The sequence below is a fragment of the Ciconia boyciana genome, chromosome 36, assembly GCF_034638445.1.
Source record: "Ciconia boyciana chromosome 36, ASM3463844v1, whole genome shotgun sequence".
NCBI lineage: Eukaryota > Metazoa > Chordata > Aves > Ciconiiformes > Ciconiidae > Ciconia > Ciconia boyciana.
The window spans coordinates 793,628-809,937 of record NC_132969.1 but is presented as its reverse complement, the minus strand read 5'-3'; the positions used below and the strand labels follow the sequence as shown (position 1 = coordinate 809,937).

General features: G+C 68.4%; 3 protein-coding genes across 5 annotated transcripts; 2 read left to right on the top strand and 1 right to left on the bottom strand.

Annotated features, from left to right (window-relative positions):
* The first annotated feature begins 1,602 nt into the window (after positions 1 to 1,602).
* On the top strand, positions 1,603 to 4,743 carry TACO1 (translational activator of cytochrome c oxidase I). 2 transcript variants are annotated; one of them, XM_072849148.1, is made up of 6 exons: positions 1,603 to 1,667; positions 2,095 to 2,294; positions 3,190 to 3,296; positions 3,462 to 3,523; positions 3,602 to 3,785; positions 4,444 to 4,743. In XM_072849148.1, the coding sequence occupies exons 2-6, from the start codon at positions 2,099 to 2,101 to the stop codon at positions 4,642 to 4,644; spliced, it is 750 nt and encodes a 249-aa protein (XP_072705249.1). In that variant the 5' UTR covers positions 1,603 to 1,667; positions 2,095 to 2,098; the 3' UTR covers positions 4,645 to 4,743. The 2 variants fall into 2 exon arrangements, with proteins under 2 accessions (XP_072705249.1, XP_072705248.1); XM_072849147.1 differs by having other exon boundaries at positions 3,387 to 3,523.
* A 67-nt stretch (positions 4,744 to 4,810) lies between these two features.
* On the bottom strand, positions 4,811 to 6,746 carry LOC140645699 (transforming growth factor beta regulator 1-like). Its single transcript, XM_072849166.1, is given in 2 exon segments — positions 4,811 to 5,478; positions 5,481 to 6,746. Coding segments are annotated over 2 exon segments (1,200 nt in total). The 5' UTR covers positions 6,057 to 6,746; the 3' UTR covers positions 4,811 to 4,854.
* Positions 6,747 to 6,876: 130 nt separating this feature from the next.
* On the top strand, positions 6,877 to 16,082 carry LOC140645685 (uncharacterized). Of its 2 annotated transcripts, XM_072849142.1 has the most exons (5): positions 6,877 to 7,160; positions 8,192 to 8,274; positions 8,714 to 8,763; positions 8,845 to 10,442; positions 14,825 to 16,082. In XM_072849142.1, the coding sequence occupies exons 1-5, from the start codon at positions 7,155 to 7,157 to the stop codon at positions 15,608 to 15,610; spliced, it is 2,523 nt and encodes an 840-aa protein (XP_072705243.1). In that variant the 5' UTR covers positions 6,877 to 7,154; the 3' UTR covers positions 15,611 to 16,082. The 2 variants fall into 2 exon arrangements, with proteins under 2 accessions (XP_072705243.1, XP_072705242.1); XM_072849141.1 differs by lacking the exons at positions 6,877 to 7,160; positions 8,192 to 8,274; positions 8,714 to 8,763; positions 8,845 to 10,442 and adding exons at positions 13,175 to 13,390; positions 14,147 to 14,224 and having other exon boundaries at positions 14,748 to 16,082.
* The last annotated feature ends 228 nt before the right edge of the window (positions 16,083 to 16,310 follow it).

Here is a 16,310-nt window from a genome sequence, read left to right as displayed (position 1 = left end):
GGGTGGGGGTTACCCGGTGCTGGGGTGCAGCTGGCTGGGGGTCACCCCTATTTTGGGGTGTTGTCCCCACGCCCGTCCGCTTTCACAACCCGGCCAGCTGCCGCCGGCGCCTTACACAGCGGTGGTGACCTCAGGGTGATGTCAGCTTCCCAACCCCGAGAGGGATGCGAGCCCATCCCCCACCGCGGAAGGAGCTGGGCCCTCGCCACCTCCTTCCTGTGGTGACGGTGACGGTGCTTCCCCCCACTGCAGAACCGGGGTGGGGGCAGGGTGGGATAAGGCAGGCGGGGGTGTCCGTCCATCCGTCCATCCATCTCCAAACTTCTCTATCTGTCCATCTGCCAGTCCCCAAACATCTCCATCCGTCCATCCGTCCATCTCTAAACAAACATCTCCAAACATCTCCCGCCGTCCGTTTGCCCCAAAATCTCCATCCGCCCCCCAAAACACCTCCATCCGTCCATCCGTCCATCCGTCCATCCCTAAACATCTCCATCCATCCATCCCCAGCATCTCCATCCGTACATCCACCCACCCACCCCAAAGCGTCTCCGCATCTCCCTTCGCCCATCCATCCTTCCAACACCCACCCATCCCTTCCTCCATCTCCCCACAGACCCCAGCCAGCAGCCCCCACCCTGAGGCACCCCCAGGGACCTCCCCAGCCCCATGGTCCACCCGAGGGTCACCGACGGGTGGGGACAAGGCACGGGGCAGGCTGTCACCAGACGCCACTTTGGAGGAACCACCTCCCGGTGACTCAGGGCCACCAGCCAACATCGCGCTCCGTCTTCCCACAGGCATTTCTCAACCGTCTGCCTTGTCACCCCCGAACCCCGCCGGCGACCCACGGCCCCCCACCCCACTCTTCAATCAGCGTTGAGTAACCATCGGCCGCACCACGGCTGAACCACCTGGGGCGGAAAGGAGGCTTTTGGGGGCCTTCCTCTGTTGCCCCACGGCTGTTGGCCAACATCCCGTCCCACCCTCTGACCGGCGGCGTCTGGGTCCCCGTGGCCCGTCGTGGTGGACCCACACGGAGGCTTCTTGAAGAAGACACAGAGGGGACAGGGGGCGAGATTAACCCCTCGGAGTGACACGGGGGACCACGGGGCAGGTTTGGGGACAGGACTTGGGGGACGGGGTGGTCCCCCTTGGGGGACAGGACTTGGTGGCCCCGGGGAGGGGCCAGGACACGGCCGCGTCTGCAAGGGCCTGGGGGTCTCAGCGGGATGGTGGCCACGAGCCGCTTGGCATCACAGGGACACGGCCACGTCCAAAGTGACGCCGGGACGGCGGCCAGCAACCATTCAGCATCAGGGGGACATCACCGTGCCCCAAGGTGACACCGTGACGACGGCTACAGGGTCTATAGGGCCGCCCTACAAGTGCTATGGGGTCCCTGCAGCTCCTCCCCACTCCTCGAGGGCCTACAGGGCCGCCCTACAAGTGCTGTGGGGTCCCCTGGCCGCTCCCAGTACCCTCCAGTGCCTCCCCGTTCGCTCCCACCGATCACGCCTCCCTCCCTCCCCCGCCCTGAGGGAAGGGGGTGGGGAATATGCAAATAGAAGCCCTACGTCACCTTCCCCCCCGGCGGGGGGGGGTGGGGTGGATGCTACCCAGCAGCCCTTGCGGCGGGGGGCAGGGCCGGGCTGCTCTCGGACGCGGTAACGTGGGGGAGGGGTGTCCCCGGGCCCCTGGTGGGGGAGGGGTGTCCCCGGGGCCACTGGTGGGGGAGGGGTGTCTCCGGGGCCTCTGGTGGGGGAGGGGTGTCCCCGGACCCCTGGTGGGGGAGGGGTGTCCCCGGGGCCACTGGTGGGGGAGGGGTGTCTCCGGGGCCTCTGGGGGGAGGGGTGTCCCCCGACCCCTGGTGGGGGAGGGGTGTCCCCGGGGCCACTGGTGGGGGAGGGGTGGTTCCCGGGTCCACTGGTGGGGGGAGGGGTGTCCCCGGACCCCTGGGTCCACTGGTGGTGGGGGGAGGGGTGGTTCCCGGGTCCACTGGTGGGGGGAGGGGTGTCCCCGGACCCCCCGGTGGGGGGGGGGGGGTCCCCGGACCCCTGGGTCCCACCTCACCCCCCACCACCACCCTCCCAGCCCCATGGCGGCAGTGGGGGCCCTGGCGCTGGCCCGGTGGCCCCGGCTGGTGGCCGCCAGCCGCCCCCTGCATGTTGGGCCACCGTCCTGGGCCGGCCACAACCGTTGGTCCAAGGTGAAGAACGTCAAGGGTCCGCGCGACACCGCCCGCAGCCGCCTCTTCCAGCGCCTCAGCCTGATGCTGCGCACCGCCGCCCGCGGTAGGGACCCACCCGGTCCCATCGCCACCCAGATCCCCGGAACGGCGGTCCCTAGGGTGGTGGGACCCCATCGGCTCTTCCGGGGCTGGTGGGACCCCATCGGCTCTTCTAGGGCTGGTGGGATCCTTGTGGGTCTTCTAGGGCTGGTGGGACCCCATCGGGTCTTCTGGGGCTGGTGGGATCCTTGTGGGTCTTCTGGGGCTGGTGGGACCCCATCGGGTCTTCTGGGGCTGGTGGGATCCTTGTGGGTCTTCTGGGGCTGGTGGGACCCCATCGGGTCTTCTGGGGCTGGTGGGATCCTTGTGGGTCTTCTAGGGCTGGTGGGACCCCATCGGGTCTTCTGGGGCTGGTGGGATCCTTGTGGGTCTTCTAGGGCTGGTGGGACCCCATCGGGTCTTCTGGGGCTGGTGGGATCCTTGTGGGTCTTCTAGGGCTGGTGGGACCCCATCGGGTGTTCTGGGGCTGGTGGGATCCTTGTGGGTCTTCTGGGGCTGGTGGGATCCCAGCGGGTCTTCTCAGATCTCCCCCACCCTGGATCCCTGGTGGGAGGGGGGGGGGGTGTCTCATCCCCAGTGCCCCCAGGATCCTGCAGCCCAGCAGATCCCCTCCGCCAGGACCCTGGAGGTCCCTCAGCCCCCACAGATCTTCCCCAGGATCTTTTCACCCCACAGATCCCCCCAGGTCCCCTGGGATCCCAGACATCTCTCAGCCCCACGTTCTCCGGGATCTCTTGGGGTTCTCCAGGATCCTAGAAGTCCTTCTGCCCAACAGACCCTCTCAGCTCCCCCAGCATCTCCCTGTCCCGCAGACACGCACCACCCCCCCAGATCCTCTGGGATGTGGGGAGGGTCTCCCCAGCCCCCCCCCGATCCCACCCACACCCCTCTCCCCGCAGAGGGGGGCCCGGACCCGGCACTCAACGCCCAGTTGGCCAACGTAGTGGAGCAATGTCGGGCGAAGAACATGCCCAAGGCTTCCATCGAGGCGGCCATCCACGGCGCGGTAGGTCCTGGGGGATTTTGGGGGTGGGGGGGACAGGGGGATAGAGCCCTCCAAGCTGGGGGGGGGATCCCTGAGCACCCCCTGCCCCAGGAGAGGTCGGCAGCGGCGGCGGCCCGGCTGCTCTACGAAGCCCGTGGCCCCGGTGGCTCGGCTCTTCTCCTGGAGGTCCTCACCGACAACCCCCGGCGGAGCCAGCAAGACGTCCGGCTGATCCTCACCCGCCACGGGTCAGTCCGAGGGGCGCCCAGGCATCGGGGGCCGAGAACCCGGGCGTCCGGGGCTGAGCCGGGTGCGGGTGCCTGCAGGGGGACGATGGCCGAGGGGGCGCGTCACGGCTTCGAGCAGAAGGGGGTGGTGCGCGTGGGGCCACGGGACCTTCAGGGCCACCCCGTCTCCCTGGAGGCGGCGCTGGAGGCGGCGCTGGAGGCCGGGGCCCAGGACGTCTGCCCGGATGAGGAGGAGGAGGAAGAAGAAGAGCCGGCGCTAAAGGTGGGTGAGGAGGGCGGTGGGCCGGCGGACGCCGGGTTTGGCTGGTTTTGGCGTGGATGGGGGGGTCCTCTTGGTGCCTCAACTGCTCTTGGCCGTTCCCTGACCGCTCTTGGCCTTTTCAGACCATCCGTGATCACCACTGGTTGTCCCCAGTGACTCTTGGCCATTCCCTGGCCACTGTTAGCCATTTCTGACCATCCATGACCACCGCTGGCTGTCCCCAGCTGCTCTCGGTTACTTCTTGACTGCTCTTGGCCATTCCCTCCCCATCGAGGACCATCCCTGACCACCACTGCTTGTCCCCAGCACTCTTGACTGTCCCCAACCACTCTCGGCCCTCCCTTGGCCATCCCTGACTGCCCTTGGCCGCCCTTGCCCACTCCTTGACCGCCCTTGGCCGTTCCCTGACCGTCCCCAACCGCCCTTGGCCGTTCCTTGACCGTCCCCAACCGCCCTTGGCCGTTCCTTGACCGTCCCCAGTCGCCCTTGGCCGTTCCTTGACCGTCCCCTACTGCCCTTGGCCGTTCCTTGACCGTCCCCAATCGCCCTTGGCCGTTCCTTGACCATCCCCGACCACCCTTGGCCGTTCCTTGACCGTCCCCGACCGCCCTTGGCCGTTCCTTGACCGTCCCCGACCGCCCTTGGCCGTTCCCCACAGTTCATTTGCGAGACCTCAGCCCTGCGGACGGTGCGGGAGCGTCTGGAGGCCTCGGGGCTGCGCCCGCTCTCGGCCGCCATCGAGTACTTGCCCCGGGACCGGGTGACGCTGCCGGAGGGGCCGCGGGAGCAGGCGGAACGCCTCCTCCAGGCCCTCGGCGACTGCCCCGACGTCGTCCGCCTCTACCACAACATCCAATAGGGGATGGGGGGGGAGCGTGGCCCCACCAGTTGGGCGTCACGTTCCCCCCCCATCTTGTCCCCATCCCTGTGCTGACAATAAAACCCTGCTTTGACCGTGGCTCCACCGCCTCCGTGGTCCCAGCCCCCATCCGGGGGCCCCCCGCCCCAACAAACATGGCGGCAGCGGAGGGCAGGGTTGTTTATTTTGGGGGCGGGGGGGGGGGGGGCGTCACTCGTCGGAGCCGGCAGGGCTGCCGAGGAAGACATCGGCATAGGTGAAGGCCGGGGCGGCCCCTTCTTCGTCCTCCTCCTCTTCATCGTCCTCGTCCTCGTCGTCGTCGTCGTCGTCCTCCTCCTCCTCCTCTTCCTCCTCCTCGTCGGGGTGGAGGAAGGCCCCAGCCTCGCCCCGGAGCAGCCGGCGGACGGCGGGGTGGGTGAGGCCGAAGAAGTCGGCACCAGCGCCAGGGGCCGGCGGCATCGCCCGGGGCCGCCCCCCGGCCTCCCCCAGGGCCTGGAGCAGCCGGCCGTGGCAGGCGTCGGGCGTGGGGCCCGCCAGCACCCGCCCGGGCTCGTCCTCGGCCACGATCTCGCAGCGGGGACCGGCCGCGATCCGGCAGGTGTACAGGCAGCGGCGGGCCGGCCGGCGGGCGCTGGCGAAGAGGCGGGTGCTGTGGAAGCCCAGGGGCAAGGCGGCCCCCGGCCCCGCGCCGCCGGCGCCCAGGCTGTGCACCGTCAGAGGCCCGAGCGCCAAGGGCAGGGCCGAGGCCCCGCCGCGCCGGCGCGGGGGCGGCCTTGGGACGGCGGCCGGCCGCCCGGCCGGGCCGGAGCCGCCCTCCGGCGGTCTCGGGACGGCCGCCGGCGGCACGTCCGGCTTGGGGCCACCTCTGGGCCCGCTCGGCCTCGAGTCGTCCCGGGGCCGTCCCGCGGCCCCGTCGGCCTCGGCCCGTCGCTCGGCTCATCCCTCGGGCCGTCCCGCGGCCCCGTCGGCCTCGGCCCGTCCCTGGGCCCGCCGGCCCTGGGCCCGTCGCCCGGGCCGTCTCTGGCGCCGGCCGGCCTCCCGCCGTCTCTTGGCCCCGCCGGCCTCGGCCCGTCCCTGGGCCCCGCCGGCCGCGGGCCGTCCCTCGCTCCGGCCGACCGAGCCCCGTCCTTCCCGCCGTCTCTCGAGCCCTCGGCCCGGGAGCCGCCGCGGCGGGGCCGGCGGCCGGGGCCCCCGCCGGGGCCGTCCTCGGGGCCGGCCGCCGCCTGGAGCTGGAGGAGCCGGGTGAGGAGGAAGCGGCGCTCGTCCCGCGCCCGCAGGCACTTGGCCTCCAGCCGGGCCACCTCGTCGCAGAGGGCCCCGTTCTCGAACACCAGCGCGCGCGCCGCCCGCCGCAGCCGGCTGTACTTCAGGCGGTACCGCTCCGCCGGGCGCTGCCGCGGCCCCTTCGGCATCCCGCCTGCCCGACGGACCCCGGCGATTAACGAACGCGCGGCCTCGCGGCGGGGCCGGCTAGCGAGAAGTGAATCGCGGCCCTTCCCCGTTGCCACGTTGATTGCAATTAGCGCAACGGGTTTCAGACGTGCGGCGGGCGCCGTGAGTTGCAATGGAGGCCATGGGCTGCAATTAATAATTCGATGGGCTGCAATTAATAATTCGATGGGCTGCAATTAATGCCACGGGTTGCGGTTAACGCCGTGGATCACAACTGATGCCACGGGTTGCAATTAATTCGATGGGTTGCAATTAAAGCCACGGGTTGCAACTAATTCGATGCAATTAACTCGATGCTGCAATTAATAATTCGACGCGTTGCAATTAATTCGACGCGTTGCAATTAATGCCGTGGATCACAACTGATGCCACGGGCTGCAATTAATCCGATGCTGCAATTAATAATTCGATGGATCGCAATTAAAGCAGCAAACTGCAGCGCACCGCGGGTATCGCGGGGGTCGCAATGAACGCGCGGAACCGCGTTCATTATCGCAATACCGTTGATTGCGTCACTATCGCAATAAACCGCCGCCAGCGCCGGGGACCGCGTCACCGCGCGGCTGCCGCCGCTGTTAATTGCGGCGTTAATTGCAGCCCCGCCGCCGCCAGTGACGGCCCCGCTAATTGCGCCCCTCCCCCCCCCCCGATTTGGGGTGAAATCCGGCACTTTGCGGTGCGCCGGCGCACGGACTCACCGGCGCGGAAGGGACCGCGGGAAAGCGGAAGCGGAAGAGGAAGGGGGGGGGCAGGGACAGGAAGAGGAAGAGGAGGGGTGGGGAGGGGCGGGAGAAAGCCCCGACTGAATTGGGGGAGGGGCAGCGCCGCTCCCCTGAGCCCCCCCCTCCCCTGCGCCCCCCCCGCCGCGTGACGTGGGTGGTGACGTGACGGATGACACGCGTGACGCTGTGGGGAAGGGGAGGGGCCTCCTCCCAGCAGCCCCTGGGGCCGGCGCTGCCAAGGGGCCCCACCCCCACCCTGCGGCCCCCCAATCCCGCCGACCCCTGACCCCTGCCCTCCGACCCCGGGGCGGGGGGGCGGCGCCGCGGCCGAGGACAATGGAGGTGAGCAGGGGCCGGGGACAGGAGGGGGTCTGCCCCACTGGGGGCTGTGGGGCGGGGTCTGCCCCCTTAGGGGCTGTGGGGCAGGATCTGCCGCCCCACTGGGGGCTGTGGGGCGGGGTCTGCCCCCTTAGGGGCTGTGGGGCGGGGTCTGCCCCCTTAGGGGCTGTGGGGAGGGATCTGCCCCACTGGGGGCTGTGGGGCAGGATCTGCCGCCCCACTGGGGGCTGTGGGGCGGGATCTGCCCCCCCTTAGGGGCTGTGGGGCAGGATCTGGCGCCCCACTGGGGGCTGTGGGGCGGGGTCTGCCCCCTTAGGGGCTGTGGGGAGGATCTGCCCCACTGGGGGTTGTGGGGCAGGATCTGCCGCCCCACTGGGGGCTGTGGGGCGGGATCTGCCCCCCCTTAGGGGCTGTGGGGCGGGGTCTGCCCCACTGGGGGTTATGGGGCAGGATCTGCCCCACTGGGGGCTGTGGGGCGGGGTCTGCCCCCCCCTTAGGGGCTGTGGGGAGGGATCTGCCCCACTGGGGGTTGTGGGGCAGGGTCTGCCCCCCCCTTAGGGGCTGTGGGGCAGGATCTGCCGCCCCACTGGGGGCTGTGGGGCGGGGTCTGCCCCCTTAGGGGCGGTGGGGGGGGACCTGCCCCACTGGGGGTGGTGGGGCAGGATCTGCCGCCCCACTGGGGGCTGTGGGGCGGGATCTGCCCCCTTAGGGGCTGTGGGGCAGGATCTGCCGCCCCACTGGGGGCTGTGGGCGGGGTCTGCCCCCTTAGGGGCTGTGGGGAGGGATCTGCCCCACTGGGGGTTGTGGGGCAGGATCTGCCGCCCCACTGGGGGCTGTGGGGCGGGATCTGCCCCCCCTTAGGGGCTGTGGGGCGGGGTCTGCCCCCCCCTTGGGGGCTGTGGGGCGGGGTCTGCCCCCCTTCGGGGCTGTGGGGGGGATTTGCCCGCCCCCGGGGGCACGCGCACGTGGCAGGCGTGTGGCACGTGCCGCCCCGTGCCATGGTGCACGCTGTGCCCCCCACCAAACCCCCCCAGGACAAGTCCCCGTCGGTCCCCGACTTCCTGGAGGACGGTGACAGCAACGGGCCCTTCCCGCTGGAGGACCCCGAGGCCATCAGGTGGGGCTGGGGGGCTGGGGACGGGGACAGGGATGGGGACTCGGGGATGGGGGCACGGGGATGGGGACAGGGACATGGGGACAGGGGTGGAGCCACGGGACGGGGACATGACAACAGGGGATGAGGACAGGGGGCCCTTGTGCCCTGGGGTGACCCCAGCCACTGGGGACATCCCCGGGGCCACCACATTGTCCCCAAGGTGATGTCCCACTCCCCAGGGTCTCCCTCACACCAAGACCGACGTCCCCGTGTCCCAGCGTCTCCTTCCCCCCGCGACCGGCGTCCCCAGGGTGACGTCCCCAGGGTGACGTCCCCGCCTCCCAGCACCTCCCTCGCCCCAGCGCCGATGTCCTTCACCCCCAAACCAACATCCCCGGCGTCTCCCCCCACCCCGGGGCCACGTCCCCGCGGGTGCCACCGCCACCGTTTTCCTCCACAGCTCCCCGCCGCCGCCGTTGGGACCGGCCGCCGCCACCGCGCTGCCGCCAGGTGAGGCCTCGCCGTCGCGTCGGCGGCGCGGGTGGGGGAGACCGAGGCACGGGTGACCCCCGCTGTCCCCCTCCCTTGCAGGTGAGGAGGAGGAAGAAGAGGCCGAAGATGGCGGCGGGGAGGCCGCCCCCCGTCCCTACCGCTGCGGCGAGTGCGGCAAAGCCTTCGCCCAGAGCTCCAACCTCCTGAAGCACCGGCGGGTGCACACGGGCGAGCGGCCCTACCGCTGCGGGGAGTGCGGCAAGGCTTTCGGCTGGAGCTCGTCCCTGCTGGAACACCGCAAGGGCCACGCCGGGGCCAAGCCCCACGCCTGCGGCGAGTGCGGCAAAGCCTTCAGCCGAGGGTCCACCCTCCTGGAGCACCAGCGGACCCACACCGGCGAGAAACCCTTCCGCTGCGGGCAGTGCGGCGCCCGCTTCAGCCAGAGCTCCACCTTGGTCCACCACCGCCGGACCCACACCGGCGAGCGGCCCTACGGCTGCCCCGAATGCGGCCGGGCTTTCGGTCGTAAGTCCACCCTGGCCACCCACCGGCGGACCCACACCGGCGAGCGACCCTACGGCTGCCCGGAATGCGGCCGTCGCTTCGCCGTCAGCTCCGACTTGGCCAAGCACCGGCGGGGGGCTCACGGCGGGCACCGGTGCCGGGACTGCGGCGAGCAGTTCCCCCGGCCGGCGGCACTGGCCGGACACCGGAAGAAGCATCACGGCAGCGACGGCAAGGACCGGGGCGATGCCGCCGAGGACCGCAACGGCGATGAGTGCGGCGACGACCGGCCGCACCGCTGTGAGGAGTGCGGCCAGGCCTTCCGCCACGGCGGCACCTTGCTCCTCCACCGGCAGACCCACGCCGGTGCCTTTGCCTGCCCGCTCTGCCCTGAGCGTTTTGAGGGCAGCGCCCAGCTGGCCCGGCACCGCCGGCGACGGCACGGCCCGGCAGCCAAGCCCTACCGCTGCGAGGCTTGCGGCAAAGCCTACGCCCAGCCCGCCGGGCTGCGGCACCACCAGCCGGAGCAGCCGCTGGGATGTCCCCACTGCGGAGCTGCCTTCCTCTGGAGCTGCCGGTTGGCCCGGCACCTCCGGGCGTGCCGGCCGCCCGCCAAGCCCTACAAGTGCCCGGAGTGCGGCAAAGCCTTCGGGCAGAGCTCCAAGCTCCTCCGGCACCAGGTGACCCACACTGGCGAGAAGCCCTACAAGTGCCCCGAGTGCGGCAAGATCTTCAGCCAGAGCTCCAACCTGGCCGAGCACCGGCGGACCCACGGGGCGGGCGAGCGGCACTTCTGCCCGCTCTGCGGCAAGGGCTTCGCCCTCGGCTCCTACCTGGCCAAGCACCGGTTGACCCACACCGGCGAGCGGCCCTACCGCTGCACCGAGTGCGGGAAGGCGTTCCGGCAGAGCTCCAACCTCATCCAGCACCAGCGGACCCACACCGGCGAGCGACCCTACACCTGCGGGCTCTGCGGCAAGAGCTTCTGCCAAAACTCCCACCTGGTCAAGCACCGGCGCACCCACACCGGCGAGCGGCCCTACCGCTGCGGGGACTGCGGCAAGAGCTTCCGGCAGAGCGCCAACCTCCTGGAGCACCGGCACACCCACACCGGCGAGCGGCCCTACCGCTGCGCCCAGTGCGGCAAGACCTTCGGGTGGAGCTCGGCCTTCAGCAAGCACCAGCGCACCCACCTCTCCTGAGACCGCCGCCGACCCAGGCTGGGGTGCCTCGGCGGGGGCCAGGTCCGTCAGCGTGCCCCGAGGCCACGGCTTCGTCTTGGAGGACCACACCGAGACCCTCATCCTGGCCCACAACCGTGTCTCCATCTTGGAGGGCCACCCTGGGATCCATCGTCCTGGCCCAGGGCCATCGTGGTGCCCCGAGGCCACGGCTTCGTCTTGGGGGACCACACCGAGACCCTCATCCTGGCCCACAACCGTGTCTCCATCTTGGAGGGCCACTCCGGGATCCATCATCCTGGCCCAGGGCCATCGTGGTGCCCCGAGGCCACGGCCGTCTTGGGGGACCACACCGAGACCCTCATCCTGGCCCACAACCGTGTCTCCATCTTGGAGGGCCACTCCGGGATCCATCATCCTGGCCCAGGGCCATCGTGGTGCCCCGAGGCCACGGCTTCGTCTTGGAGGACCACACCGAGACCCTCATCCTGGCCCACAACCGTGTCTCCATCTTGGAGGACCACCCTGGGATCCATCGTCCTGGCCCAGGGCCATCGTGGTGCCCCGAGGCCACGGCTTCGTCTTGGGGGACCACACCGAGACCCTCATCCTGGCCCACAACCGTGTCTCCATCTTGGAGGACCACCCTGGGATCCATCGTCCTGGCCCAGGGCCATCGTGGTGCCCCGAGGCCACGGCTTCGTCTTGGGGGACCACACCGAGACCCTCATCCTGGCCCACAACCGTGTCTCCATCTTGGAGGACCACCCTGGGATCCATCGTCCTGGCCCAGGGCCATCGTGGTGCCCCGAGGCCACGGCTTCGTCTTGGGGGACCACACCGAGACCCTCATCCTGGCCCACAACCGTGTCTCCATCTTGGAGGGCCACTCCGGGATCCATTACGGGCCACGTCTCCATCTTGGAGAACCCTCTTGTCCTCGCCCAGCCCCTTCCCCCGCCCCGGAGCCGTGTCCCCAGCCCAGCTCCCTGTCCCCCCTCCCTGTCCCCACCTCGGGTCCCCACCTCCCCGGGCCCCCCTGTCTCCCCGCAGAGGGACCCGGGCGTCGGGGGCAGGGCTGGGGGGATCCCCCGTGTGTCAATAAAGTCGTGAACGCTGCTGCCGGGCCTCCTTACTGGGGTTACTGGGAGCACTGGGGGGAGTGGGGGGCATTGGGAGCAGTGGGGAGGGATTGGGGGGCACTGGGAGCACTGGGAGGGGCTGTAAGGGGCACTGGGAGCACTGGTGGGGGTTGGAGGGGCACTGGGAGCACTGGGAGGGGCTGTAAGGGGCACTGGGAGCACTGGTGGGGGTTGGAGGGGCACTGGGAACAGTGGGGAGGGATTGGCGGGGGCACTGAGGATACTGGGAGGTGGTTTGGGGGGTACTGGGAGCACTGGAGGGATTCCAGGGGGCACTGGGAGCAGTGGGGAGGGATTGGGGGGGGGCACTGGGGGGTACTGGGAGCACTGGGGTGGCTTTGGGAGGCACTGGGAGCACTGGTGCAGGATTGGAGGGGCACTGGGAACAGTGGGGAGGGATTGGGGGGGCACTGGGAGCACTGGTGGGGTTGGTGGGGCACTGGGTGTACTGGGAGCACTGGGAGGCATTGCAAGGGGCACTGGAGGGTTAATGGGATTTGGGGTGGCACTGGGTGTTACTGGGAGCACTGGGAGGGATTGGGGGGGCACTGGGAGTACTGGGAGGTGGTTTGGGGGTTACTGGGAGCACTGGGAGGGATTGGGGGCACTGGGAGCGCTGGGAGGTGGTTTGGGGGTTACTGGGAGCACTGGGAGGGATTGGGGGTCACTGGGAGCGCTGGGAGGTGGTTTGGGGGTTACTAGGAGCACTGGGAGGGATTGGGGGGCACTGGGAGCGCTGGGAGGTGGTTTGGGGGTTACTGGGAACACTGGGAGGGATTGGGGGGCACTGGGAGCACTGGGAGGTGGTTTGGGGGTTACTGGGAGCACTGGGAGGGATTGGGGGGCACTGGGAGCGCTGGGAGGTGGTTTGGGGTTACTGGGAACACTGGGAGGGATTGGGGGGCACTGGGAGCACTGGGAGGTGGTTTGGGGTTACTGGGGGCACTGGGAGCGCTGGGAGGTGGTTTGGGGGTTACTGGGAGCAGTGGGAGGGATGGGGGTCACTGGGAGCACTGGGAGGTGGTTTGGGGGTTACTGGGAGCACTGGGAGGCATTGGGGGGTCACTGGGAGCGCTGGGAGGTGGTTTGGGGGTTACTGGGAGCACTGGGATGGATTGGGGAAGCACTGGGCGGTGGTTTGGGGGTTACTGGGAACACTGGGAGGGATTGGGGGGGCACTGGGAGCACTGGGAGGTGGTTTGGGGGTTACTGGGAGCACTGGGAGGCATTGGGGGTCACTGGGAGCGCTGGGAGGTGGTTTGGGGTTACTGGGAGCACTGGGATGGATTGGGGAAGCACTGGGTGGTGGTTTGGGGGTTACTGGGAACACTGGGAGGGATTGGGGGGGCACTGGGAGCACTGGGAGGTGGTTTGGGGGTTACTGGGAGCACTGGGAGGGATTGGGGGGGCACTGGGAGCGCTGGGAGGTGGTTTGGGGGTTACTGGGAGCACTGGGAGGGACGGGGGGGAGCACTGGGGCGTTAATGGGCACATTTACATGTTCCCAGGGGCCACGCGTGTCCCTTTACACATGCCCTGAGGTCACGCGTGTGCCTTTGCATGTGCGCAGGAACCACGCGTGTCCCTTTACGCATACACAGGGGACACGCGTGTCCCTTCACGTGTCCCCGGGGGTCACGGATGTCCCTTCACGTGTCCCCAGGGGCCACGCGTGTGCTTGGCGTGTCCCCGGGAGCCTTTGCGGCAGGAAGCGCCGCTCTCCCGCCACCATTGTCCAGAACGGGCAAAGCGCCGCCGTTTTGGGTCGAAAAACACCTGGATTGGGCCTGTCAGCGCCGGGGAGCTGCTGGGGCCAGAGTGAGGGTCCCCCCTGGGGTTTTGGGGGGAAAAAGGGGGAAAACGGGTCGATCGCTTGGGCTGGGGCGGGGGAGTTAACTACCGGGGGGCGGTTTGGGCTGAAAAAGGGGGAAAATGGTACGGTTGCTCTCAGGTGGGGAGGTTGTAAATTAACTCATTGTGGGGATTGTGTTTTGGGGTGAAACGGGGAGGAATTGGGCTGATTCGTCCCGGGTGGGGGTTGGTGTGGAATTAACTCATTGTGGGGACTGTGTTTTGGGGTAAAAAGGGGGGAATGGGCTGATTGCTTTCAGACGTGGCTGTGCAAAATTAACTCATTGTGGGGACTGTGTTTTGGGGTGAAAAGGGGGAATGGGGTGGTTGCTCGGAGGTGCGGGGGTGCAAAATTAACTCATTGTGGGGATAACGTTTTGGGGTGAAAAAGGGGGAAAGGGGCTGATTGCTCTCAGACGTGGGGGTGCAAAATTAACTCATTGTGGGGACTGTGTTTTGGGGTAAAAAAGGGGGGAATGGGCTGATTGATCCCGGGAATCAGGATGCAGAATTACCTAATGGGGGGAGGAGTATTTTGGGGTGAAGAAGGGGGGAATTGGGCCGATTGCACCCTGGTGTGGGCGTTGCCAAATTAACTAACGGTGGGGGGGGTGCATTTTGGGGGAAAACTGCCTGATTTTGGTGAAAAGCATCGGGCAGGCGCCGTTTTTTTTTCATTTATTGCCTTTCCCCCCCACCCCCGTTTCCGCCTGCTGCCCGCAGCTGCCGTGATGGAGCCGGGGGGGGAGCGTCCTCCCCAGGACCAGGGTGACGGGGACGTCCCCACGGACCCCGGCGCAGGTGAGGGGGGACACGGGGACGAGCCCGGGGGGTGGCCAGAAGAGCGCTGGGGGGAGAGGGCCTTTTGGGGGAAAACAACAGGAAAACGTGGGCCGGGAGATGGTCTTCTGCTGGGAATATGCATCCACGGCGGAGAAAATGGTGGCCAGGAGATGTTCCCCTGCTTGGCTGGAGAAATATTGTCCTGGAGATGGTCTTCTGGTGGAAATAGTCCTCGACGGTGGAGAAAATACCGTCTGGGAGATGTTCTCCTCCATGGAATAACCCTCCGTGGTAGCACGGTGACCCACAGGAGATGTTCTTCTCTGGAGAACGCGCCTCCGTGGCTGCGCAATGACCCGCAGGAGATGTTCTTCTCTGGAGAACGCGCCTCCGTGGCTGCGCAATGACCCACAGGAGATGTTCTTCTCTGGAGAACGTGCCTCCGTGGTAGTGCAATGACCCACAGGAGATGTTCTCCTTTGGGGAACACCTCTACGTGGTTGCACAACGACCCAACGGATGTTCCTCTCGCCTCTCCCAGGTGCCGCGGCGCCGGCCCACAGTGGTGGTCGCCCACGTGGCTTCATCAACCTGCTGGGTCTCCTGGAGGGCGGCAGGACGACGCCGAAGCCCTACCGCTGCACCGAGTGCGGGAAGACCTTTGGGCAGAGCTCCAACCTGATTGAACACCAGCGGACCCACACGGGCGAGCGACCCTTCACCTGCGGCCAATGCGAGAAGAGCTTCAGCCGGAGTTCCACCTTGGCCGAGCACCTCCGGACCCACACCGGCGAGAAGCCCTACGCCTGCCCGGTCTGCGCCCGCGCCTTCAGCCGCAGCTCCACCTTGACCGAGCATCGCCGCACCCACACTGGCGAGACGCCCTACGCCTGCCCCGAGTGCGGGAAGACCTTCGGACGGACCTCCAACCTGGTCAAGCATCTCCGGACCCACACCGGGGAGAAACCCTATGGCTGCGGGCGCTGCGGGAAGACCTTCAGCCTCAGCTCCAACCTGGTCAAGCACGAGAGGACCCACACGGGGGAGAAGCCCTTCTCCTGCGGGCAATGTGGGAAGCGCTTCAAGAAGAAGACCCACTTGGCGTCCCACCAACGGACCCACACCGGCGAGCGGCCCTACCGGTGCGGGGAGTGCGGGAAGGCCTTCGGGCAGAGCTCCACGCTCATCGAGCACCAGAGGACCCACACGGGCGAACGACCCTTCCGCTGCGGTGCCTGCGGCAAGAGCTTCTGCGTCAGCTCCAACCTGGTCAAGCACCAACGCATCCACACCGGCGAGAAGCCCTACGGCTGCGGGCGCTGCGGCAAGCGCTTCCGCTACAAGCCCCAGTTCACCCGCCACCTGAAGATCCACCCCGACGGGGACCCGGCGTGTGGCCCGTAGGACACTTGGAGATGGCTGGGGGACGCTCACCAGGACGGGATGGGTGCTGGCATCTCCGTGGTGGGGTCCATCGTCACGGCATCCCCGTTAGGACCTAACGAAGGAGCGTGGTAGGATGGCACGGTGCCCACCATGCTATGGTTGAACCTGGCGTGTGGCCTCTGGGGCCGCTTGGCGATGGACTGGGGACACTTTGGGGACTCAACAGGACGGGACAGGGCGGTGGCATCTCCGTGCCGTGGTCCGTCATGGAGGCATCCCCGTTAGGACCTAACGAAGGAGCGTGGTAGGATGGCACGGTGCCCACCATGCTACGGTTGAACCTGGCGTGTGGCTCCTGGTGCTACTTGGCGATGGACTGGGGACACTTTGGGGACTCGGCAGGACGGGACGGGGCGGTGGCATCTCCGTGCCGTGGCCCCTCGTTGTGGCACCCTCGTTAGCGCCGAGAGGGCGGCAATAAAGGACGTGGAGTGGCACTGCGGGGCGGGGTGGCCTCGGGGGGCACTGGGAGGACTGGGAGGACTGGGAGGACACTGGATGGACTGGGAGACACTGGGGGCACTGGGAGGGACCTGGGAGACACTGGGGGGAACTGGGGGCACTGGGAGGACACTGGATGGACTGGGGGAACTGGGGGGCACTGGGAGGGACCTGGGGGAACTGGGGGCACTGGGAGGGACCTGGGAGACACTGGGGG

Coding starts and splice junctions, on each gene's coding strand:
- TACO1 (XM_072849147.1), top strand. CDS start 2,099: ATGGCGGCAGTGGGGGCCCTGGCGCTGGCCCGGTGGCCCCGGCTGGTG. Junction 3,524..3,601: donor CTGATCCTCACCCGCCACGG/GTCAGTCCGAGG, acceptor GGGTGCCTGCAG/GGGGACGATGGCCGAGGGGG. Junction 3,786..4,443: donor AAGAAGAGCCGGCGCTAAAG/GTGGGTGAGGAG, acceptor CGTTCCCCACAG/TTCATTTGCGAGACCTCAGC.
- LOC140645685 (XM_072849142.1), top strand. Junction 8,275..8,713: donor GAGGACCCCGAGGCCATCAG/GTGGGGCTGGGG, acceptor TTTCCTCCACAG/CTCCCCGCCGCCGCCGTTGG. Junction 10,443..14,824: donor GCAAGCACCAGCGCACCCAC/CTCTCCTGAGAC, acceptor GAGGGCGGCAGG/ACGACGCCGAAGCCCTACCG.